General features: G+C 40.0%; 3 protein-coding genes across 5 annotated transcripts; all 3 read left to right on the top strand.

Annotated features, from left to right (window-relative positions):
* Positions 1-1,380: 1,380 nt before the first annotated feature.
* On the top strand, positions 1,381-9,956 carry gdpd3a (glycerophosphodiester phosphodiesterase domain containing 3a). 2 transcript variants are annotated; one of them, XM_071474068.1, is made up of 10 exons: positions 1,381-1,909; positions 2,670-2,712; positions 3,180-3,315; positions 3,881-3,926; positions 4,061-4,179; positions 5,487-5,576; positions 5,788-5,921; positions 6,310-6,369; positions 6,670-6,721; positions 8,313-8,976. In XM_071474068.1, exons 1-10 carry the CDS (start codon positions 1,771-1,773, stop codon positions 8,439-8,441), a joined length of 948 nt encoding a protein of 315 aa, XP_071330169.1. In that variant the 5' UTR covers positions 1,381-1,770; the 3' UTR covers positions 8,442-8,976. The 2 variants fall into 2 exon arrangements, with proteins under 2 accessions (XP_071330169.1, XP_071330170.1); XM_071474069.1 differs by lacking the exon at positions 1,381-1,909 and adding an exon at positions 1,920-2,134 and having other exon boundaries at positions 8,313-9,956.
* A 629-nt stretch (positions 9,957-10,585) lies between these two features.
* Positions 10,586-15,313, top strand: ypel3 (yippee-like 3). Of its 2 annotated transcripts, none has more exons than XM_071474077.1 (5): positions 10,586-10,983; positions 12,144-12,357; positions 12,625-12,668; positions 13,392-13,500; positions 14,175-15,313. In XM_071474077.1, exons 2-5 carry the CDS (start codon positions 12,241-12,243, stop codon positions 14,262-14,264), a joined length of 360 nt encoding a protein of 119 aa, XP_071330178.1. In that variant the 5' UTR covers positions 10,586-10,983; positions 12,144-12,240; the 3' UTR covers positions 14,265-15,313. The 2 variants fall into 2 exon arrangements, with proteins under 2 accessions (XP_071330178.1, XP_071330177.1); XM_071474076.1 differs by having other exon boundaries at positions 10,631-10,983; positions 12,239-12,357.
* Positions 15,314-18,209: 2,896 nt separating this feature from the next.
* atp6v0ca (ATPase H+ transporting V0 subunit ca) lies at positions 18,210-24,739 on the top strand. Its single transcript, XM_071474075.1, has 3 exons — positions 18,210-18,457; positions 21,948-22,131; positions 23,539-24,739. Exons 1-3 carry the CDS (start codon positions 18,382-18,384, stop codon positions 23,741-23,743), a joined length of 465 nt encoding a protein of 154 aa, XP_071330176.1. The 5' UTR covers positions 18,210-18,381; the 3' UTR covers positions 23,744-24,739.
* Positions 24,740-25,633: the final 894 nt, after the last annotated feature.

Genomic DNA, 25,633 nt, shown 5'->3' with positions numbered 1-25,633 from the left:
AAGTGCACAAAATCTCCACAGAACAACCACAAAGATTGACAAAATGGCCATGAGATGTAACTCAACCATTAAGAGATGAACAAAGACCAAACGAGGTGTAGTCACGTTGTGTCTCTTTGTCTCTACACATCCTGTGTCGTGCCCCCCACCTCACCCCACCCCCTCTCTACCTGGACAAACAAACAACCAATGACAATGTCCTCACAGGTGGACGTTTCTAACGGGTCACTGTGCTCCCTAAATACTCTTTACCTCCTCATCACTCCTTTCACTACATTGTTAACAAACTACACTTTTTATTTTTTGTCTTTTTGTGCCATTGGTCACAGATGTCACTGGTTGTTACCATGGAAACGAGGCTTTGACTTCAAACAAGTCAGTCCTCATTTTTGTGAAACCGTCTAACGAGCATTGGACTAATGTAAGATTAAAGATTAAAACGGGCTCAACACTACACACCAGTGTGAGGTTTCTTTGTGAAACTGTCCTCAGAGGAGTAAAGTCTGACAGTTGTGGGAATGCACATGTAGCTGCGGCGTCTCTGTGGCCACAAAAGTTAACTTGCTTTTCATGCCGCGTAGTTTTCCCATCTTCCTACGTTGCGTGTCTCAGCATGGCTTCTCTCTCCATCCCCGACATTCCCCAAGTCTTTAAGTTTAAAATCCATCTGAAAACAGAGAAGTAGACAAACGTTGAACATGATCTGTTTCTCAAAATGACTTGTATATAAACGTTCTTTATGTGTCAATAGGACAAACCCTGGAAATGTGAGAAAATGCTAGAATGCCACATTGCCCTGCAGTGAATAGATTTCTCCCTTCAGTGGAAACCAGGCTTGTTGTAACATCTGAGAGGGCTCGGCCTGTTGCACCATTGTTGTCACACACCAGCTTTGTTATTGAAGCTAAACAATACAGTACTACACTCTGCTGACTTTGTACTGTACACGTAGTGAGCATGCATGCCTCCAGACATGTCGCTGTTTTCATATTTCTGTTCTCGTGGGTCAGAGTTCAGTTTACATACCTCCACATGTTGCCACATCCTCTTTGTCAAACAGACCCGGGCTGAGAAACCTGCGACACTTCCAGTGATGCCTTTGATTTTTTTTTTTTTTTTTTTCATCTATGGTTAAATCTGGAAATAACTATAGATTTTGTCCTTGTTTGCATCCCCTGAGAGATTATCTTGAGGCTGATTTAGTCTTATATATGTTCTGTATCATATATGCAGTGCCCCCAACAATGAAGCAGAATAAAAGAAATCCTAGAAAAATGTTGGCAAACATGCAGTGTCCAGGTATGACAAACACACACACACACACACAAAGCCACTCATTCCTGCAGAACAAAGGCAGTGTAAAGAGAGTGAAATAGTAGTGCCACAGGCAGGGGAGAGGCCAGTGAGAGAGAGCAGTGAGGTGAGCTCTGGGCTGTGAGTCCATGCTTCATTAACAGATTTTTACAGCTCTGTAGGTTTCAGGTGTCTTTGCAAAGAGTGAGTAAGAGCAATACTTACTCTTTTCCTCTGTGATGAAACATTCGTGGAATATATGTCTGCGGTTGTACCAGTCTGTCCAGTTTTTTATCTTCCAAGACAGTGAGCAGAGGTTGTCTTCAGTCAAGCTTTTGGACCTGTTCGTCAGTGGAAGACCAAAGAGAGTTGTTGGAGATCACTATTAAGGGCTTGGATACATTGTTTGATCACCATTTTTGCAGGTGATTCTGTCCAACATACTGGGTGGGACTCTGGACGTGTTTGCAAGGAAGGATGGGCAGTTTTTTGTATTTCATCCTCCCGGCGTTGGGAGGTTACACACTCACCTCGTTGTACCTGCTGAAGAACCCACACATTCTCCATAGGAGGAAACGCACAGCCTTTTACTGCACACACATCTCACATAGAGGAGGTAAGGGGGGGGGCAGCCTGCCAGGAGGAGGCATCCATAAGCAGGTTTTGAAACAGTCTGATTTGAATCAGCCTAATTCAAAGCCTGACTTGTGCAGTGCAAATAGCTATGTGTCAACCAGTATTCAGAGCGTCATGAAGGATTACTAAGTGAAGTAGCCAAGGAGATAGATGCAAGGATGTTCACTACTGATGGATTTTTGCTTCAACTGTTCACATTTTAAAGGTTCATATTTTTCACCGGTTGCACACTGTTGCCGTGTGGGTTAAAGACTCAAGACAAAAGATTTCCTAAATATAGTCTTTCTGATATTGGCACAAATTATTGATGTGGAGATGAAGGTGAAAAAAATGAGCTAAAATATTCTTCACTCACTTTAAACACAATCTCATTTTATTTTGCAGATTACTTTTCTTGCAATTTTGCTTTTAGCCTGCAGCAAGAAGTTCAAGTAAAGATGGAAAAAGTCAACACACACTACAGATGATAATGCAAATATCTAACAACTTGTTGTTGTGTTGTACTGAAGAACAGGACTGTATCAGTGGCTTAGTCTTCTTCTGCTTCCAGAAAAAATATATATGGAAGTATATGAAAAAATCAAATAATATGACTACAATGACTACAACACTGAGCAAATGAAAATAAAAATAATAAAAATGTCTTCCTCAACTGAAGTTTGTCTAAGTGTGCATGTTTTCTGTATTTTCCGGGCGAGTCTGCTGCCATCGTCAACCCTGACTCCCCTGTCTGTTTTCAGGATGTGGAGAGAGGATAGAAAGCACCATGGAGGCATTCACACAGTGAGTACCAAACCCAGGTTTGTTCTCAGAACAGCTGTGAAAGAAGACTGTCCAGTTTCCCCTGATTTTATCTTTTCTTTCCGATGAGCAAGACATCAAGTGATTATCCAGCCTGGTAAACTGTCTCGATTATAATAAGGGATTTCCTGTGTTTATACTTTCAGCCTCTCTCCACTATGTCACCCTGCTATGTCAAACTGCTAAAATGTAAATCCTAGTATTAAATATATCAGGGTTGCTGGGTGTCAGGGCTGAAAATCATTGAATGACACACCGTACAAAGTAGATCTGTGCTTCATGACGGAACAGTGCATTTTTATCTCTTGCAACACCGTGCAGTTGTTTGTTGTACAGCATTTTAAGAGGCTGCTTTCTCTATTGAGAGTGGCATGAACTCTCAGTTTACAGGTAACAAAAGTGTGTATTCTTATTTTTTATGGTTTCTCTATATGTGCTTCTGTCTGCAGCGCGGTGGAGCAGGGCACACAGATGCTGGAGCTGGACTGTCACTTGACACATGACGGACATGTGGTGGTGTCACATGATGAGAATCTGCTGAGGCAGACCGGACAGGACGTCACCATCTCTTCACTCGATCTACAGGTGGGAGGACAGACCTCACAGGACTGTGGGTTAGGTCAAAGGTCACGCTGAGACAGCAGCTGTAGCCTTCAAACAGTGTTTTTCAGGTGGTGCTTTTCTGGGTTACTTTTTTTTCGCTAACCACACTGGCAGGGAAGGGGCCTGTTAGACAAAACACAGTGAGTTTTTCATCACTCAAACACAGCAGTTACATTTACTTGTTACAAATTCCCCTGCATTTCAGGTGGAACATATGATTCAGTATAACTGCAACATGCAAAACAGCTGCATGTGAACCCAAATATTCACTTTAAAACTACCTTGGTACGTATCATGCAGAAGGATTTTGAAGTTAGCTGGTAACTACGCTGGATAAAAACTGTGTGTTTTACCTCAGTGTGTCCTGAGACACATTTAAATCTTTTATATTCAGTTTGAGCTTTTCCTCAGAAATATAGCTGTTTTCTGAGTAAGAGAGTAACATACCAAGATCAGTGTGAATTCTTTTCATGGTCTTCACAATCAGCAGCACAATAATAAAAATCTTTATGTCTCCATCTTTATGTCTATTTTTCAACTCTCTCAGGATTTGCCTTTGTATAAGGAGCGACTGGAAGTGACATTTTATGCAGGTGAGTCGCTCCTCTCATTCTCAAAATTCAAAAAGCAGCTGAGTGAAGAAGTAGGTCAAACGGCGTGTGTGCGTGTCTGTGTGCGTGTCTGTGTATGTGGTGCAACCTTCCTTTTCACCCCTCCCATCCTTCAGGTCACTACAGCAGCGGTACAGACAGGAAGTTTGCTCTGCTGGAGGACGTGTTCAGGAAGTTCCCTGAGATGCCTGTCAGCATCGAGATCAAAGAGAACAACCACCAGCTAATAGAAAAGGTACAGTGCACCTAAAGAAAAATAAATAACTGCCTTGCAGTTATGCCTCCGCCAACCAGCCAAGTTGCAGGAAATATAGTAACAATCTCCCCCTCCTGAGTAACACAGTTGAATAATGGCCACAAGTGTTTTTACAGGACATTATGATGTCATAGTGAAGATAACCTTTGAACATTTGGATATAAATAGTCATGAATTCATAATTGTATAATTGACATTTGTGTTAAATTGTGTCATAATTAGTGTATGAATTCAGGAGTTATGGCAAAAAAAAAGTTTTGTGAGGTCACAGTGACCTTTGATCTTTGACCACCAAAATCTAATCAGTTCATGCTTGAGTCCAAGTGAATGTTTGTCTCAGAAGTAATGAAATTCCCTCTGGGCATTTCTGATATATTGCCTTCACAAGAACATGAAGTCACCGTGACCTCGACCTTTGACCCTTGACGACAAAAATCTAATCAGTACAGTCCAAGTGAATGTTTGTGCCAAATTTGAAGAAATTCCCTTAAGGCATTACTGAGATATAGCGTTCACAATGCCAGAACCGTGTTTTGTGAGGTCACCATGATCTTGACCTTTGACCTTTGACCACCAAAATCTAATCAGTTCTTCCTAGAGTCCAAGTGAATGTTTTTGCCAAATTTGAAGACGCTCTCAAGGCATTACTGTGATATCACATTCATGAGAATGAGACAGACATGTAGACCGACAACCTGAAAACATAATGCCTCCGGCGCTGGTTATCACAGGTGTGGAGGCATAGATACAATAAAAGAACCACAGCACAGTCTCTAACCCAGAGAATAAGAAAGAAACCCAGTTCCTCTTCACTCCTGGAACGCCCCATAAAAGTGCATTTTGAAAATGAAGATGATATGTAGCATTGTTGAAAGTAAATAGATAAAAACTGTGTAGGCAATAGATACTGTACATGGGCAGGGCACATCAGCCAACTAATCAGACCAAGTGCAGTTTTTTACGAACGATGGATGGATATGAGCAGCCTGTAAGTGTCAGTCGGGCCCTGGATAATACCAGCTTTGTGAGGCTGAAGTAGTATTTAATTAAAGTGTGTCACCAAGGTTTGTGGTCTGGTCTTTTGTGGTGCTTAGCAACTATCCGATTAAATGTCAAGATTATCCCTGATGATGAGCTTTAAATTGCTGCCACCGTTTGTCCATTCTTTTCCTGTTTGAAGCAGTTTGGACTTCATGTTGCTTTTAGACTCCCAAGTAAAAGTGGTAATTGACTGTTCTTGGTTTGAGCCAAATGCATTCACTCTTATATCTCACCCCCGTCTGTAGGTCTCTGACCTGGTGAGATGCTACAACAGGGAGGAAATCACTGTCTGGGCCTCAGTGGACTCCAGGATCATGAAGGAATGCCAAAGATCGGTACATAACCCACTTGAGGGAGACAAAGTTACTTGTACAGTGTTATGTTACTATTTCACGTCTACTGTAAAAACGTGATGGCGTTACAAGCTCCTCTTAGTGCACCGTCAGATGTATGTCTTTAAAAAACTGTGAAAAACTGTGTCAGTGTTGGCACCCTGCCCCCCCCTCCCCTCACTCTCTCTCTCTCTCTGTCGTTGCGTCTTCACAGAACAGCTCCATGCCGTACAGTTTCACTGTGAAGCGAGGCGTGCTGCTTCTGCTCCTCTTCTACAGCGGCCTGCTGCCCTTCGTGCCACTGGGAGAGAGTTTACTGCAGTTTTACCTGCCACGCATCTTCAACAGGTGTGGCTGCCCACTTGTGTATCGTTGCATGTTGAGACAGTATGTATGGTCCTGGGTGTGTGTCATTTCACAATGAGGTCTTTGTTAAAATTTACATATCTGTTCATAAAGAGGAGGGAAACAATTATCCCTCATGCCTGGGCTATACCACAGTTGCCTTTATATCTATGCTCAGTGTATTGTCTCTGTTTTAAAGCTGCATCCCACTTCTTAATCTGAGTTTTAACATAGCACACTATGTTATGTTAGTTAATGTGGCTGGATGCCATTCTGTACATCCATCTGGTTTAATCCACTCAGATTTTCTCTTTCTAACCTTTGGTGTAAATGTGTTACAGTAGAGTAATGTGTTCATTGTTTCTCTCTCTGTGTCTGTGGGCTGATGAAGGACGTTCATTCCTGAGAAGCGCATCCTGAGGAACAGGTTCCTTGTCTCTTTGTTAGAAAAGTGAGTGAAGGTTAACAGAGGACCACTGCAGCCTACTCTATGGCTGACTTGTTTTGGTTTTTGAAGTTTAAAGTTATAATGAGAGAAATGTTGCCTAACATTTCCAGAAAAAAAAAGTATGACTGACCGAACACAAGAAGGCATGTTTGTATGTAGACAAATGTTGTTATACAGAATTATAACATCTTGGGATAAAATTAAAAAGTTTATATGACAGGAAGATTAAATTGTTTTTATTATTTTGTACTGCAATTTGTGTAGAGAATGAATTTTCATAGATTTTATATGCTGTCATTCCAGAGTAACGATGAGGAAGAGTCTTTTTAAACACCTTGCAGCCCGTGGAATTCAGGTATGAAACCATCATCATTAATGTGTAAAGTGCATACGTAAACAGAGAGTTTTCAAAGTGCATCACAGCAGTGCAGAGAAAATATGAAAAGATAACATAGATAAAACAGATAAAAGTGGAAGAGAAATGATCAAAGTCTTAAGCAGAACTTGCTCTATAAACAAATATGCAAACAATACAGAGACCTATCTATCATGTCTATGTATGTATGTATGTATGCACGTGTGTATGAACCAACCAACCAAAAAATATCTAGGAAAAAATACAATTCAGCCCCAAAATCTCAAATTGATTCTCTTTCCCAGATACACAAACAAGACTTTATTTGGACTTTATTTTACCAAAGAACGTAGTGTTTTAATGCAGAAAACACCTCAGTAAGATAAACAGCCACTGTGAGTGTCTCTGATGCATCACTTCTGTCCTGATGTGAGTAATCTCTGCTGGGATGAGATCACCCCCATTGTCAGGCCACGAGTGATCACTGAATAGTTTGAGCATGAAAACAACTGAAGTCATATGCTGTAGCTTTGTCAGCTGCCGAGGGCCCTGCCACACTTGTGAGTAATTCTGAAGTAGGGACTGTGAAAAGCTCTTTGCACCATCATCTATATAAAAACTGAGGGATGTTTTTTTTTCCCCCACACTCCAGGAGAAAGTAGTGAAGCGACAGTTGTAGAGGTGGGAGAAACTGAAAAACTGGGCTCCCATGATTCAGCAGCATGTGATATATTGCAAGAGCATCATCTATTATACATCATGACATCTGCGTAACTGATGAATGAAACATTAACACATAAACTGTGTGTAAAATAGTGTCAAATAAATGCATAAATTCACTGTATGTGTTAAAGTGCAGTGTACTGCGTATTTCAACACTGTACAGTAACATTGAACAGTATCACAATGCTGCTGCCACAGTACTGATAACTTATATTATAACCTATCAATATCATGACATCATCCTCTATCAATTATTGATCTACAGTGTAGCTGAACAGCTGCTCCTTGATGTTGCTGCAGCATCTTACTTTACGTTGATGTCTGCTCTGTTACAGCTGCAGTTACATCTGAGTCAACAGCTTCTCTCCAACTTTAAATTTCAGTACGATCAAGCCACTTACTTGAGCTCAAAATTGCAGCAAAGATGACAGAGATGACCATCCTTGTGTTTTGTTGAGATCAGTTTTATTTCATCGGTTTGCAATCCCACAGACCAAAGTAATCATGATGAAATCAATCATTTTTCTCTTTTCCTCTGACCTTATTCAAACCCAATATGTAGAAAAATACTGAAGGCTTGCACATCTTATGAACCTAACAAAATATGTAGTATGTAGTTAGACCTCTAATAAACAAACTGTTACTCCAATGACGGAAATCCAGATAGATTTATTCAGGATTTGGGAAGAGAAGTGATGCATAAAAAGTATAGTCAACACCAATCTCAGATTAAAAGTATGTTGAAATGTAATTGCATTTAACCACATTTTCCGGCTGGCGTCTGAAACATGTCATCAGTTCAGAGGGTCTGTGGTCTCCAGGGTCCCAAGCAGATCACTAGGGTTGATTAATATATCTGTAATTTCAGGTGCATTTGTTTGTGTGCAATGAAGATGAGGATATAAAGGCTGCATTTGAAGTGGGAGCCACAGGGGTGATGAGTGACTATCCAACTTCTCTCTCAAGCTACCTCTGCAGAAACAGAAGTCGGGAGTGATCTCGAAACACATCCAGTCATGAGAACTGAGACATGGCAGTTTTCTCATGAATGAGGATTTTGTGACATAAAAAGGAAAGAAAAAGAAAAGACTATAAAAGAGAAGTCAATACAAGAAGTTCCACACCCATGACAAGATTAGTCAGAGAGCTGTTGGTCTATCAGGAAATGTTAAAATCCATCCATTGAGAACAAAACTATCAGTCAACTCTTTAATCTCAAACCTTAATCACTGCTGATGGAATTACTTGTTTGCAGTGTGAGCTGCAATCAGTTCATTTCTATGGCCTCCACCCACAGTCTTTCAGACACAGCCCAGTGTTTAAAGAAACAGCCATGGATTTTCTTTCCAGCAAATCTACCAGTGCTGGAGAGAATATTTAACTAGCTGGACCATGTCACCCGACATCCCATTTCTCATGATAAGAGAGTAAACATGACTTTGTTTTGACTGTGGCTCATGTTATTTTCTGACATTATTTGACTGGTTTGAGTAAGTGCTGGAGTTAAGAAATAAATTATCTGAGACAATTTCCGTGGAGTTGTGCTGTTATATTCTATCTGTTATGGTATTTGATTGAGAGGAACATGAGGCCAGAAACTAAAGTAAAGTAAAGAAAAAGTATGATTATTGGTACATAAAATATATCCATGTAGGTGAGTACAGTGTTGTGAATGTGGTTTTTAGGCTGTGTTGTGCATCTGTGTTTAAAACAGTCTCACATCTACTATATATGAACATATAAGCTGAGGGTTTACATGTGCAGCAAACCACACCTGTGTCCTTGTTTTCCCAGGCCACAGTCGGTCAAAGTCCATTTATAATCAACCAGTATGTTGTGGTTGTATTTTTCTGACCCTATTTGGCTGTGCCTTGCAGTATGACGAGTGAGTTAATGGAATATAAATGGATCAGTGCCAATAAGGTCTTTACAATAAATACAAAGAGCAAAGGCGTGAATAAATGACCCAGCAGAGAAATGAGGCACCTGTGATCATACAACCAGGGACATGGGGCTAACACTGAGGACACAGGGGGCGTGTTGTCAGTAATATTTCTAGGAATCGTGGGGGTTTATCAACATTGAGGCTGGTTTAGATTCACATATTACATATGCTATGACTAAATACCTTAAAATGCCTTGAAGACTAAAGTATCATCCATCAGAACTACAGTTCCTACCTAGAGGGTAGGTTTTTCAATAGAGTTAGCCAATTACAGAAAATTAATCTGAAATGATTTTGATAATTGAATAACTGTTTTAATACTTTTTAAGCAAAATTGTATCAGATTCTCAACTGTAAATATTTGCTGTTTGTTTTAATCTTCTGTGTTTGTGTGCATCTTTCGGGTTTTGAGGCTCTAATAATTGTGATGGGGCTCTAATCCCCATCACAATTACCAAACGCCTGAAGTGCCATGTTCAAAACGCTTGTCTTACACAAGCAACAGTCCACACCTGACAAACCTCTCTTGACAGTTAATTTTCTCTCAATAAACTTATTGACAAATCACTAATCATTTCAGCTCCACTTGTTAATACTGTCGGGTAATTTAATCTACAATAAAGCATCATATTCTTATGCTCCTCATATATAGTGAGTGCAAAAATCTTAATTAAAGCTGTCAGATAGGTGAAAAGATCACATTTTAAGGCTGCGACTGACTACAAAACGCCAGAATTAAGTGATAAATCTCTCTTGGATTTCTTCACTTATGTGTAATTTTGACATCTTCAGATATCTTGTTTTGTTTTACCAACAGTACAAAATCAGGAAAAAAAAAAATTCAGTGTACTATTAAGTGTGATAAACAAGATCACTAAATCCTTATATTTGCACAGTTGCAAACAGCAAATATTCATATGTTACCAAAATAGCAGAGTTTTGGTTTATCGACTAATCGATTAATCGTCTACAATACAATGTAGTGGAGTAGAAAAATACAGTGCCATGACAAGATAATGCTCGAGTAAAGTATGAGTACCTCAAATGTGTACTTTAGTACAGTTATTGAATAAATGTACTTAGTTGCGCTGCTTTCAAGCCAGTCTACAAGAGGCTTTCCTCCCACATCCAGCAGCGGGAGCAGACCCCTCACTGACCGCCTCCATGAGCTGCACCGACGACCGTCCTGTGGCTCCTGTGAAGTCGAATCTGATTGGTTGACCCACATTCTAGACGTCACTCCGGGGCTCTCATTGGTCCACAGGGATTTGTTTTGCAGTCCTCACACTTCCTCCTCTGCGTGTTTTCATAAACAAACCACATTTTTCCTCCCGCCGGGGCCGCTGCACTCTCACCCTGTCAGCCTGCCAAGATTGTCGGATTCCTGCTTCTGTGTTGACGAAGGAGAAGGAGAAGAAGAGAAGCTTTGAGAGCTCGTTTAAAAAGGAGACGCGGGTAAACGCTGCAACAACAGAGACTGTCGAGCGGTCAACGCGTGGTTGTCGACCGCTGACCTGAGCCTACCTGCCGACCGCATCCCGGCTGTAATCGCAAGGTTTTCGGCTGTCGGTAACATTGGCCCCGGTAGTATCAGGTGAGTCGACGGACACCGAGGAACATCCTGCATTGCGCCTCTGAGCCGCTGTTAGCTGCTGTCTGTTGTGACTGTGCGGAGCTAGCCGTCTAGCTAACACACACGCTAGGTCGCAGCTAATTTCTCCCGCAGCTGACACATGCATTAGGCCATTTGTGGGCTTGTTTGTCATTGTTTAGCCGCTGACAGACGGTCACCAGCGTTGGACAGTGCAGAATCGTCGCAACACGCGTTTGCCAGGGCTTGAATTTGGGTGAACTGATTGCATCTACTGAAGCGACAATGCTTTGTGGAAACTGCTAGGAACTAGGAAACAAGCTGCCCTGAGCCACCTTCCAGCATTAGTCTCAACGAGTTTTGTTCCTTTATAACAATACATATTTTGTTACAAACGTTACTTTGACTCGGTGACTCTCAGTCCCTGCAGAGGTAACAAAAAAGAGTCAGGACTGCAACACTTTCAGGTTTTTTTTTTTTTTTTTTTTTTTTTTTTACTAGGGCTGCAACTCAGTTTTCATGGAAAAAAATCATGGAAATATCATGGAAAGTCATGCTATCCAACTAAAAAGTTTGGGCTGCAACTAACAATTTACATCTTTACATCTTTAAAAAAATCTGCAGAATTTCCCACATTTTTTGTTCTGAACGATGGTACAAATCCAGACATATTCAATTCAATTAAGCATTAAAGCCTCGTTTCTGAGAACCTAGAAAATAACATAATTAACAGTTTTCCTTATAAAATGACTAAAATAAGCATGCATCTATCAGAATACTTGATTAGTAATTGCAAAAGTTTTGTCTTATGATTTGTTACTTTCCCTTGATATTCACTCTATAATTATATGATAGATAACAAAGCCAGGAAAGGATTTATAAAGCAGGTCCTTGGTTAAAACAGCAAATTGAATGCTAAAAGTAAGTTTGTTTGTTTTTTTACATTGTCTTGCCAGTTAATGCTCTGTTTGTTCCTGCATTACTTTGGTAAGGTCGATTTTTTGTGATAAAGCTTGATAATGTCATATTGCTATTATCAGATGTGTTCAAACCTGTCTGTCCAATGTCCTGGAATTCCTCACTGATAGGAGTGAAGTTGATCAAAATAAGAAAGGAAAGAAAGGTGCCCAGCACCTGATTGATCTGTATTTATGGCTAACTAGTTGGTCTCTGGAGTCATAGCTTGTATGCCTGCATCACTAATCCATACACAACAACAAACCACCATCCTGCTTCCTCATTCCCTCCTCCTCCTCAGACATGGTGAAACTTACAAAGGCCAAGACGTTCCAGGCTTACCTGGACTCCTGCCACCGCCGTTACAGCTGTGTGCACTGCCGCGCCCATCTGGCCAACCATGACGATCTTATCTCCAAGGTCAGTTTTCTGCCACCCTTTGTTGTTAATCATCTTTTCACTTAGCTCACACTCCAGTTCATGGTTCTCACATAATTAAGAAAGTAAATAAAACTGGACTGACATAAACCTTAAAGGAGATGTATCAAACTTACAATACATTTTAGAAATATTTTGTGAAGGTGGAGAAATTACAGGTAATATCATATTGTGTTTGTGATCCATATGTCAATGAGGCACATGTAGGTTTTTTTTTCTCTAATTTCATTTTTCCTCCATGTCTTTTAGTCTTTCCAAGGCAGCCAGGGCCGAGCCTACCTCTTCAATTCTGTGTGAGTATTTTATTTTTAAATATTACTAGTTGTTGGCACACTGAATGTTCAAAAGTGGTCAGTCTTAAGTCTTATTTTGGAGTTCATAATCACTTTGTAGAAAGTGAGTTTAGTTGGTGTTGCAATTGATTTATATTCCTTGCAGTTTTAAAAAACGCTTTCCTTAAATATCCCTCCGTATTTCCCCTACATTATTATCAAATCTTTTTAGATCAGATTAGATCAGTTATTTTCTTTTGTTTACCCAGTATATTATTTCAGAAATAGTTGTGCTTCCTGAAAACAGATTCCCATTATCAGACTTGTTTACACACTGTCAACAGATAATTTGATTTACTGCAGAGTGGACCTTGAAATTGGGAGAGTTCCCTTTAGTCATGTTCCTACTGGGTTAATAGGTCAGAAAGACTCCAACTGTAAGTTGTGAGGGCATCAAAGCCTCCCAGTCAAAATTACTAAATGTATCTTAATCATCACTGATTCAATTTAAACTTGATCTGTTCAGATGGAGCCTTAAATGGTTTCCCGCCTTCTCCCCAAGACTGTTTGAGTTGAGTCTTTTTTTCCTCTCAAAGGAATTTATATAGAGTTTAAGCTCACAGTTTATCAAGAACATTAGTTTATATCAGAGTGATTAACTTGTACTTGTGCATGATCAGGAGAGTAATTTTAGTACTTTGAATCAGAGAAGATGTTGTTTGATGACACTGCGATTGGTTTCAGGGTGAACGTCGGCTGTGGTCCTGCAGAGGAGAGGCTGCTGCTCACAGGACTTCACGCAGTGGCTGACATCTACTGTGAAAACTGTCACACTACACTGGGCTGGAAATATGTAAGCATGTACAGCTGCACAGTAAATGCTGGCTTGTTTACCATTAAATCAGATTTATGCTCAACGAATAAGGTCAATGTTGACCCCACCATAGATACCCATGTTGTAGATTTTCATTCAGAGCTCAGCATCATATGTCAGCCATTGATAGTATCCCTGTAGCTTTAAATTGATTTATCGCACATGATGAGGCCATGTCCTGTCCATGTTAACTGTCACTCACTCACTGTGATGGAGAAGAGGGGTCATGGTGAGCAGGGGATTGGCAGTAGAGATCGCTTTGCTAGATGTCTGACATCCAAAATTGGCCAGTCGCAGTTCTTGCAGTCCCCATGTGGCACCTTTTTAGCCCAGATATTTAATTACATTTTTGAGGAGCAACACATCAGCTTCGGCATAGCTACAACCACTATGGTAAAGGCTCCAAAGCTACACCATAACCCTAAATTCCTGTATGGTAATAAAGCAATAGTTTCAAATGTTAGAAATGCACAAAAATACACCATTTATACACCGTTTTTCTCAGTAATGCTAAAAGAGTTTTGGGAAACTCAGAGTGTCTGCATATCCTTACATGATACTAGTACTGAGCAGTGCATAACCATGGTATAAGTCAGATTTGAGCTACACTTTAATCTACTTTTTATTTACCCTGTTGCACCTTGCTTCTGCAGGAACAAGCCTTTGAACTGAGTCAGAAGTACAAGGAGGGGAAGTACATCATCGAGCTGTCCCACATGATAAAGGACAACGGCTGGGACTGAGAGGGAAATCTTTGTCTTTCTTCATGACTTTTTCAAAAGTTGCATCCCCTCGACTTAAAAGGGTTCCAGTGTAGCTTCCTCATCCCGCGTTCGAGCCATCGCTGTGTCACACTTTCACCTCGTATGGCTTTGCCAAGAGTAGCATGTGATGCCTTATCTTTTTCTGTTCTTCGTGTTTTTCCAGCGACCACAACAACACATTTGCTGATATCGCTATCCTAATTGCTAGTTGTGCTGGGACATGGACTGAATGAGTGCAGGGTTTGTGCGTGAAAGACTGGCAGATGTAGTCACACAGGCATGTGTGCGTGTTCGAGTGACGAAAACCTTATCAGTGACCACTAAACAGCCTCGCTCCGTGGGGGCGAGGCCAGTGCAAGTCAAATAATCTTCTTACACATCAGATGCAGGTATTTGGGTTTTCCCTTTTGAGTTTTAACTATCTGTCCCAAACTGTGTAAAGTATTTAGGCTTGTTTAACCCGTAGATCATTTGCGGTTGATGCAAGGGTATGGGAATGCTTAGAGCAGTGGGAGGGCTTGTTTTTTTGGTTTTTTTAATCAGTGAAATTCCTGTTTTTTACAGTAAGATCAGTAACTTGTTCATATTGTGCCAAAGGCAATTAGTGTGTTGGACTAGTAAGGTTAAAGCCTGCAAAAGTCTCCTGAAAGAATTCTTAAATCTGGAGTATGAGTGTCTCCTGATTGTAGGTATACATTTTAGTGTGTGTGTGTGTGTGTGTGTGTATGTCTGTGCAATGTATGCTGAGATGCCTTAAGTTGGATGTTGTATTAGTATGAGGTTCACATCTAGAGTTTCCACTGCACAGTTGGGATATCTTCACTTTGACTTAATGATGATGAAATCTACCCTTTGTGTTTGTGTATAGCTGAATACTAAGCTGCCCTCACTGATACATTTACTCAATCATGTTAGAGCAAAGTGTGATTAGGATTATGTAGCATATTTATGGTGATTTTTAATGTCTGCTTCTTTCATTAAAGTGTATTATTTTAACCTGATCTTTCATTAAAATACTGTGTCAGTAATGTGTGTAGTTTAGTTTTCTTTTGTCTGTGATATGCTGTTGTACATGTAATCCTGACGCTGATTCCTACAACACACTTCTTCCTGTATTTAGGTGCTTGAAAGAAGAGGTTTCTCTTCATAGTACAGAAACAATATAAAAGTCTCATCTCCACCACATGAGAAGTGATAATCCTCTGAATCACTTGATTTACAGCATATTTTTACTGAGCCCTTGCTGCATATGGCATAATGGTGCTGGAAGACACTGTTCACAGCTTCAGTTTTAACTAATTGCTTGATTATACTTTACATGTATAATACAGTATATATCAATTTGTACATACCCTGCTGGTTACCAGAGGCTACTGCAAACAATACAAACCACTGATTGTGTTACTGGTTAAAAATCTATTTTTCTAAACCCTTTATTTCAAAAAATAAAATGTTATATATATACAACCATAGAAGACAAAATCCATTTGAGTGACTGTAATAGTGATGTTATATAGTCATATATGATGTTATATATATTTTACATTTCAGCTTTCACAAATGATTGCTATATAAGGTTTATTACATAGCAGGATTCCTGTGTGTGTCTGATGTATGTTATTGATTAACACTTGTGGTATAGGTCATTAATATTGTTATATTGTTATGGAATAGACAGGTATTTTGGAATGATCTGGAATGTTTTTTAAAAAAAAGTGAATTTCATGCCTTGAACAAAATTAGACAAAAACAACACATTTTATATTCTGATGCTTCACAGACAGTTTGTTGCAGCATTACAATTACTGAACTTGTTATGGATTTTCAAAACACAGGCAGCAAAAGAGAAGTAATGTACGCGCTCTTCTTATTGTAAAGAAATGGTCAAGCAGGTCACATGAGTGAGTTCTGACCAGAACTAAGCTTCTTTTTTTTTTTTAAAGCATGTGGTGGAGAGGCTGCTGACGGTCATGTGTATGCAGTTCATTTCCAGCAATCTACTCTGCTCTCACTTTTCATTCCTAGCAAAATCTATTGTCTATGTACATTATAAAGGCCTTACTGTGTTACTTTACACAGGTAACACTGAGGGACATCCATTTAAATGTTTTTCTTCTTTAGTCCTCACTAATATGTTGCAGCATACAGAAACTGTATGGTACATGTCACCAAGTAGTGCTGTTTTTTTCCTCTAGTATACTGAATATAAAAACTTGGGGGATGTCAGCATGCTGCCCTACACCTTGTACACATTGGAGCTGGGAGGTAGCAGGGAGGTACCCTCCATGGTACCTTTCCATGTCAAGCAAGTTTTAGTAAGACAACCCACTCACCTGGGGAAATGTCTCTCAGTTGAACTGTATAATTTGGATCGTGGTCAAAGCAGCCAGTTTCAGAAAATAAATCTGGTGTAGTCATGAACCAAATCAAAATTAAATTTTGGGATAAAGACAGCAAATAACTCAAACCTATGAAAAAAAAGTAAGCTTGTAAGGTCGGAAGTCTTCTAATGTATTGCATTGATGTGCATATATTTTCTGTTTGGTGTAAGTACAGAGTACAATCTATGTGCCTGCAGTACAATTCAATTGCCAGAAGAAAATTTAAAAAACGGTTAATTCAAATGTAAATACTAATTTATCATAATGATTTATTTTACTATATATCTATCAAATTTTAAAATGTGTTCTATCGTAGTTTATTATGTTTGGATGATGATCACACTGATTGAATAGCTGAGGATTTAGTGTCTTGCTCAAGGACACTTCAGCAGGACATGTGGCTGTTGATAAAAATCCAATTAAATGATTTATTTACACATTTCAAGCAAACGCCCTTCCTCATCGTGCAAAGTGGTTGCTCTGTGCTGCGGTGATGCAGATTAATCTCCAGTCTTTACTGATGCCAATTGTACACTATGTCCTTTTTTCCTGTGATGCTGGACTGAAACAGTAAAATCAGTTATTAATCAGTTTTTTTAATCTGTCAAAGCTCTAAACTCTCAGTTTAATTTTGAATGAATAATAAAAAATTTAAAAAAAATCAGGGCATGTTGGTCTTATGCAGGAGGCCTCGGTCAAATCAAAAATGGTCTCAGGATATAAACCCCAATAAAATCATGCACATGCATTGTGATAGCCATCAAGACTAAGGGATGCTGTGGGTGAAATATACATTTTAGGAGACTTATTGTGTAGAGACAATATGTAATCGGGTGAAGATGTAACATATAGACAAAACCTGCCCAAGAAAGGAAACAAATACTCTGAGGTGAGGTGAAATCTCCCTTTAGCTGGCATCAGAAACACCCACTTCCATTTTAGTGTCACCTTGACAAAGGCAGCTCCAGGATGTGTCTCCAGGTCACTCAGTCAAGTCAGCCTAAATTTGTTTGACTCCACCAGAGAGTTTAATGGTGATTTAAATGAGCCTTTCCGTGCTTTGCTTGTTATTCCATGGTGAAAACAACATACAACACACATGTAAACTGTGCTGCATTAGAAGATGGATGATGCTTGACATGGGCACTGTGTTATTGTGTTTGCTGATCGTCCCTACATTACACTGTTGTTTTGTTTTGTAATTATTATGAAAACACACTGCTCAGTGCTTAATTTTACCATTTATTTGCCACCTAATAATTAATACGCCAGTGTGTAGTGACTACTAGCGTTTCAACTGCAGTCAGTGCACTTGCAGCAGAACATACCACAACACAGACGCTCCGCAAACTCTACATCTTATTTTACGGTTTTAAAAACTTCTGTAATATATACTCGCTGCGAAAATCGCTTCCAAACGAGAACAAAATATACAAGATATTTTAAGGTGCAACAAACAACAAGGGTTAGATATTTTGAGCCTGTTCGCGTCGAGCACCCCCACGTCCGAACGAATGGATCCTTCCGAGGGGGTTGATCATGTGACTTTTTCCGTTTCGCCATTTTCCTCCTCTTCACCGGTGCCCTCGCTGGCTGCTACGCTGTCGCCCCCCTCTCAGCGCTTTAACCTGCCCAAGGCTGACGGTGGGACAGGGGAAACCCTAAAGAGAAGATAGCTTTCCTTGTAGCTGTGTGGCCCCGAGAGAAGAGCGAGAATGTCCTCCGAGGAGAGCCCCGAGTACTCGCCTTTCTTCGCTGTGATGGGAGCCTCTGCGGCCATGGTCTTCAGCGGTAACTATCCCAGCTTCTTCACCTGACACCCCCGCTTCACCCCTCCGACGCGAACGGCGACTTAGCTCAGCCAGATGTTGAACCCCCCCCCCCCCCCCCCCCCCACGACGATGCTAGAAACGACAACACGGGTGGTGTCGTTGGGGAAGCGGTGTTGGTGTTAGCTGGGTCTCTCTCAGACACACACCTGCTGAGGATGCAAGAGGGAGGCGGGGGGCGGGGGGAGGTGGGAGGGGGGTGTCCACCGACATCAGGCTGCTGGCCCACCAGCTCCTCACATCCCCAGCATCAAAGCTAACCTCCTCCTCCGTGATGCAGCTTGTATCGTAGCAAACCCAGACGCCGTTTGCTGGTGGCTGCTGGTCAGTGACGCAGACCCTCGCTGAGCTGTCTGTAATCTGTCAAAATGTATTTGGTCCATCAGCACAGGGAAGTCCACACATACATGAGGCGTAAGGTAAAGACGATTCTTGATGAAATTGATGCCAGCGCATGTTTTCCATTGGTTTTGCTGAACTGCATCACAGGCGGGCCAGCACCAAGGCCTGCAAGTCAGTCTCTCTCATTAAAGGGAAAATCCGTCCATTCATTCACTTGCAGGAGGCAGGGTGCACCCAGGTTGTCACGGGGGAAATTTACTCCCCTGCAGAATTTACAGTGTGCTGTAAGGGGGAGATATTTTGGGGGTGTTGGTTCCTGCTGAAGCAGTCAACTGTCTCCGTAATTTGGGAGTCACTGATGATTTGATGATGACATCAGGTGACACTTTGTCGAGGTTGTCCATCTGGCTAGTGGGAGACTGGGGCTCATAGCTTTAATCTAGAGATGCACAGATCCATCTTTTTCTCTCCCAGGACCAATCACAGCACCTCGGCTCTAGGTATCTGCAACACAGAGTACCAATGCTGTCTTTTTCTCAAATTTAAAATCCGTTTCTGGATTATTTTTATATAAGTAACACTAGGCCAGGGATTGTCATGGGACTAAATCTGCGTCTGTGGCCTGTTGTAGCTTAATTAATGTAACTAAAATTTTAGAATAACTGTGGCACAGAGTCAGTGTTTAATGTAGATCGGTCACATCCTGGCTGACATCCAACTCAATCAGTGCATCCTTAATTAAGTCTAAATGAGTTTTATTTTAATGTAGGCCTTACGATTTCAACTTGTTTGTCTGTTCTGTAGCTCGTACCAAAATAAACTATATTTTGGGACTTGACGGTCCTGCATAAACTTTGGTCTCCATGAGCTGTTATAGCTCACATTTAGTGTAAAGGCTCCATGGGAGAGACTCTCAATAAGGAGTTAAAATATTATTTTTTTGTCCAGAAACATGCTTTTGAAAACCTTTACTGCTATTGCTTTTGCTATACACTGGATAACAAAACAAATGTAAAATATAATTAATCTTTTGTAACAAATCACTGCCTGAATGCATCACATTGAAGTATTGTTTTGTAGCAGTGCTGTGACATTCAAGGTAAAGTGGGTTTGTGAGGCTGGTACTGATCTTATATATTGGCCAATATTATATATTTTTTTAACTTATACATCCAAACATTCTTGACATTCTCCCCTAAATTTGGTCATCGAATAACTGTAAATAATGATTACTTCAAACATGTCTTTGCCATTTTAACGCGCTTCAATTTCTTGTTACTACTTCTGATGTATAGGTCGGGCTCCGTCGAGCATTATTTCTACATCATAGGCTTCACAGCTTTGAATCAGAAAACACGGTGCCCGTGTCTCTGTAAACTCTCCATGGTTGTTGCTACAGCACCACAACAGTCGTTCGATTGCTCACTATGGTACGTGGTCCAGGATTTCTCGAAGGTGACAGCTGCATGAAGTGGAAGCCCTGTTGTAACATTTAGGAATGGAGATGGGAAAGATAATCCTTATCAAACATACAAGACAACTCCGTCAAGCATCTGATATCTGACACCTGTGTAAAGTTGAAGACCCACTGGAAGAAAGATATGATGTCCAATCCTATTCATTATCAATGGGATGTGAGTACTCCGCCTTTTAAAGACACTAGGGGGAAAGCAGGCTGTGCAGAGTTGGCTCATAATGCACTGAAAAGAAGAGGTATTAAGTAAGAAATCATCCACTTTATAAATAAAGACTGCAGAAAATATCTGCAGGTAAGAAAATATCATTTTTTCCACATTAGAAAGACAAGTGCTACTTGTTAAAATGCAGCATTTCTTATTTACACGATGCTTATTAAGGACCACTTACATAACCCTCGAACGTGTCAACACACCCACAGCAGTAAGTGAGAAGTGCTGAAAGCTATATTGTGTGATTCATTTACTCATATGCTCCAGCAGGTATTTATTGTAAGCAGGTAACATCCTGCGTTCACAGTTTCTCACCACTTGCTGCCATGAAAGCCGTGTGAAATGATCAGTAATTAGCCTGTGTAGATCTACGCTCACCTAACGAAGAATAGCATTGAACACTGTAGATTACATACATTTCTTTTTACCGTGAAAGTAGATGCTGGTCTGTGATGAGTGACTGTGTGTAGATGAACCTTCACAGGGGACAAATGCCCACACATGATGTGGGTTGTGTTGAACTGGCTGACAAATGGCACATGATATTTTTTCTATTGCTGGTGAAATCTTTGACCCCAAAACAAAACAATTAACTCATCCTGTCCCAAACACAACACACAATATTTTATGTCGCTCATGCCTGTTTTTCAGTGCCCATTATTTTATTGGAACCCTAAAGAAGCTAAATTAGTTAAAGAAATTAAACTTTAAAATCTTTATTATTGAATTAACTACATATACAATGACTTTCCTGTTTTAGTTAAACCTAGCTCCATCAGCACCTCTCTGATAATGTGTCAACAAAAACTGAACATTGTAAGCCTCACAAGACGGTCTTTAGTCTGTTTTTTTTGAATGATTTAAACATTATGGTAAAATAAATACTGTAATGGAGTTTAGGGGAGGAAGGAAGCCAAGGGGCTTATACAATGCCCTGCACAAATACAACACATTTCAATTGAGTACAGTTATAAATATACAAAGCAACAACAAAGAAAACAAAAATAACATATGAGCAGATTAAAAAAAAGCACAAAAAGAAAACTTGCTATGGAAAACATGAAAAAACAAAAGCTTGAAGTTACTGTAAAAATTGAGGATTATTGCAAGGCTGCTGTATTACTGTATTAGGTTGTTTTAAATTGTACTGGTATACCCAACACACTGCAACTGGCAATGTGCTTGCAGTGATCAGTGATATATATTGAAATAGGCAGGGTTATACAAGGTAGTAAGGATGTTTTTCACAGATGTGTTCTGTGGGAAAACTTAAAAGTAGGTGCACTCTTGCTGGTTGGGAGAGAACTCAAACATTTTTACTGTTTCATCAGGAATGTTTTGTGAAGTGAAGACAAAGAAGAAAGTGAAGACTGGCCAAAGTGAACAGATGAATTAACACCCACTGTCTCCTCTCTTACTCAGCATTAGGAGCAGCGTATGGGACAGCGAAGAGTGGCACAGGCATTGCTGCCATGTCTGTGATGCGGCCAGAGCTCATCATGAAGTCCATCATCCCTGTGGTCATGGCGGGTATCATCGCCATCTACGGGCTGGTGGTGGCTGTGCTGATAGCAAACAACATCTCTGAGAGAGTCAACCTTTACAAGTATGATGAACCTCTGATCATTCCTACCTTTTATTTCTGTTCATGTAACTTGTTTAAATTGACACACACACACACACACACACACAACCCTAACATCTCCTTAACTCATAATCACAATAAGAAAAGCAAAGCCAAGTTAGGCTAAGAGTAGAAATAAATCATCAAAAGGATCTAGCAATCAAATGAGATCCATCAATTAGTCAAAGAATCTTCATTAAGATATCAATAGAAGTCCAGTATTTACTGGCCTTTTATCTCTGGGTCTTGAGCTCTCTGAATGTCTGACTTCTTTCGTTATGGTACATTTGCTACGTCCGGCTCACTGCTGGGCAACCATTAAACTGCTAATTTGGACTCATTTCCTGGTTATGGCCGGATACATTTCTATATGAGGGTGAAAGTTTTTTAGAAAGAAAAAGTTTTATGTTATGCATCTTAACCACTCGGCCATCAGAAGCCACTCATTGTCAATATTAAAACTATTGCCTTATGACTAGTTCTTATGAGTGATCCTGTTTGTTTTTTGATATGATTTAGCAGATTTACAGTACTCAAAAAGTTAAAGACACAGTGAAACAGCAGTTACAGCATCTTTAGTTTCATTAATGTCCCATATTTCTGACTGAAACAGAATATGTGGGTTGCTTTTATTTACTTCAAGTTCTGCATGTCCTTGTTTAATGATGTGGAGGACTGTTGGCCTCCACCTACACTAGGCTTGGGTGATAGTCAAAATTTGATATCTAGATACAGTCCAGCCCAAATATTGCCATTTAAATATTATCATGGGTGTTTATATTTGATATTATTGAATATCATGATCTTATTGAATATCGCGATGGCCTAACCTACACATCCTTCTATGCTTACTACACCTCAACTGCTTTCTTTCAAAATGTAAACAAACTTTACCTGACCCATGATATCACTCAAAAAATTTTGATGTTTTAAGAGAAGAGAAAAGTTAGAAAAATTTGTTTCCTTTATCTTTTAAGTTTCGGAGCAATTTTACAAGCAGAAGAGTGACCACACAGTATGGGTCCAAACTGCCACATTTTACCTCATTACGTCCTTTAATGTCCTCGCTGGGGTCACCATTAATCTTTTAATAGGAAAACTTCACTTGTTTCTGCTCTGAATGGGGAAAATATGGGTGTAATCTGGATATGCAGTACATACATTATTGCCAAGATATGGCTTCTATACCACATTAAAGCGTGTTGATACAGACAAGCCTGATTGTAATTCCTGTACTCTGAATTGCTACAGATATCAGAAGTATTAAAGTGAAATGTCATGCAGCAGTTTTGCAGATAATTTAATAGAACAGGGGTTGATGTTGATTTACTGAATGTTTCAAGCAGTATTATCTTGTGCAGTGACGATTCGCTTTTCTTTCTCCAACAGGAGTTTCCTGCATCTGGGTGCCGGTCTGAGTGTGGGCCTGAGTGGTCTGGCAGCCGGGTTTGCCATCGGCATCGTGGGTGATGCTGGTGTGCGAGGCACCGCCCAGCAGCCCCGGCTTTTCGTGGGCATGATCCTGATCCTGATCTTCGCTGAGGTGCTGGGGCTTTATGGCCTCATCGTGGCCCTCATTCTATCTACAAAATAAGTGTCTGCATCAAACACCATCTCATTCATTCCACATCAAAACAGCAAGAACAAATAGGAGATTTTCACCTTCCTCCATTACACCCCGTGGGTCTGACAGGATGGGATGGCAACAGAAACATGTTGGCGGTCGACTTTGACACCGGTGTCCTCAGTAGATGTGATCTATCCATATTGTTTAAAGCCATCCAGTTGTGTCAGGTCCTGTGCGTACAGAACAGACATGAAGATGTATTGGTTGTTGTGGGATGATGTGTGGACAGTCTGCCTGATTTGTTGTCTGATCTTAACCTGTACAGTGATCCAGAGTCCCTCCACCTCCTGTAAATGTAGTAACCAGTCTGTGCTGTGAGTGTGAATATCAACGTTTACCCCTTTGCCCATTCCCCTCCTTTGATTTTTGTTTTATGTTGGTGGTTTTGATTGTCATTCTCTGTTTTGAGACTGCAGAAAAATTGTGCACATTAGTATTTTATTTTTTCATATTCTTTTTTGGGACCATTTTTGAATCACAGTGGTGAGGAGCTGTCAAGACATTTTTTTTCACTATTTATGGAAAGCTATGAAGATTTTGACTTGATGAAACTGTCTAAATGGAATACTGTTTATTGAAAACCCTATATACATAAAAAAATATATATAAATTATCTGTGTATAGTTAGATTAATTGCACTGTGGGTAATTGTTCAAAGTGCTTGGAATTCCTCTGGATGTAGTGTGATTATTAATGGAGGATGTCCTCATGTTGACATGGAGTTGACTGTGTGTGCGTGTGTGTGTGTGTGTGTGTGTGTGTGAGAGAGAGAGAGAGAGAATGACCTGAGTGCATAATGTGTGCAAGTGGGTTTATGTTTAATATAACATTCTCAAACACTAGTATTGTTTACCTGTAGTGCTGCTGTCTTGATTTTTTTTTTTGTTTGTTTTGTTCAAGGTGAGAGCTCACCATTCAGCCATGCCTGTCAGATTTCCAAATAAAACTCAACCTCCTCCAGAACATTGTCAAGTCTTTCATGTCTGATATTAATAGGATCAGTAAACCTACAGTAGTAGGTAACCTTTTAGAGCCTGTAGCTTTTCAGTGGAATTGGAAAGTGGTTAAATAATTAAATGAAATTCAAAGCAGGAGGGGCTTCCTGTAGATCAGTCTAGTTTCATCAAATGTCATTTAATTCTCTTGAAATTGGGTATGGTAAACAGGTATGGACAAAGGCAACACATTTTTCAGGGTCTCCTGAGAGAATCCCAGTGGTCCTCCATTAAAATGAGAAAAAGTTCAAAGGTCATTACTGTCAGTGTAGACTACATGTGACAGGAGGGTAAATAATCAATACCAGATCATATCTATTCTCATCTTATCATGGTTCTTAGTTATTTACCTTACAATATTACACAATGCTTGGAGGTGGATAGGGCAGTGCTGTCAAAGTATATGAAAAGTTATGGGGTTAATATTGGAATGGGAGGCAAGTGTAACATAGATGCATAATAGAAACAAATATTTTGGATTATGATCCCTTAAAGTTTGTGGAAAACTGACCAAGATGTGAACTTGTCAGTGGTCTCAAGCGGACAAACTATGCAATGTTGTCTCTGTTTTGGTACTCCTGCAATTTCTTCTTACTTACTGGCCTACATGTGCACTGACACCGATATACAGTGTATTCCAGTTATGTATGCCTCTCAAAAGTTCTCAAAATTTAGTACATTGATATGTATCAATGTAGTGTAGTGTAGTGTGTCAAATCGTTTTAAATAAGCAAAAGCTTTTAAGTGAACAATTACTACTTTGATATCTAGCAAGTTTTTAAAAAGGTTTATAATTTCAAAATCCTCAGAAAACAGTGTGTTTGAAAGTAAACAATTCTGACACCCTTTTGAAGAAGATTAA

The sequence above is a fragment of the Trachinotus anak genome, unplaced genomic scaffold, assembly GCF_046630095.1.
Source record: "Trachinotus anak isolate AG129_WGS33_773 ecotype Australia unplaced genomic scaffold, CSIRO_AGI_Tana_v1 ptg000003l, whole genome shotgun sequence".
NCBI lineage: Eukaryota > Metazoa > Chordata > Actinopteri > Carangiformes > Carangidae > Trachinotus > Trachinotus anak.
Note: the sequence above shows the minus strand (reverse complement) of the source record. Positions and strands in the feature narration are given on the sequence as shown.

Bases quoted from the DNA above. Each gene is read 5' to 3' on its own strand.
- atp6v0ca (XM_071474075.1), top strand. From the start codon at position 18,382: ATGTCCTCCGAGGAGAGCCCCGAGTACTCGCCTTTCTTCGCTGTGATG. The intron at 18,458-21,947 runs GTAACTATCCCA...TCTCTTACTCAG, and splicing joins TGCGGCCATGGTCTTCAGCG to CATTAGGAGCAGCGTATGGG. The intron at 22,132-23,538 runs GTATGATGAACC...TTTCTCCAACAG, and splicing joins GAGAGAGTCAACCTTTACAA to GAGTTTCCTGCATCTGGGTG.
- gdpd3a (XM_071474068.1), top strand. From the start codon at position 1,771: ATGGGCAGTTTTTTGTATTTCATCCTCCCGGCGTTGGGAGGTTACACA. The intron at 4,180-5,486 runs GTACAGTGCACC...CCCCGTCTGTAG, and splicing joins ACCACCAGCTAATAGAAAAG to GTCTCTGACCTGGTGAGATG. The intron at 5,922-6,309 runs GTGTGGCTGCCC...GGGCTGATGAAG, and splicing joins CTGCCACGCATCTTCAACAG to GACGTTCATTCCTGAGAAGC.
- ypel3 (XM_071474077.1), top strand. From the start codon at position 12,241: ATGGTGAAACTTACAAAGGCCAAGACGTTCCAGGCTTACCTGGACTCC. The intron at 12,669-13,391 runs GTGAGTATTTTA...GATTGGTTTCAG, and splicing joins GCCTACCTCTTCAATTCTGT to GGTGAACGTCGGCTGTGGTC. The intron at 13,501-14,174 runs GTAAGCATGTAC...TTGCTTCTGCAG, and splicing joins CTACACTGGGCTGGAAATAT to GAACAAGCCTTTGAACTGAG.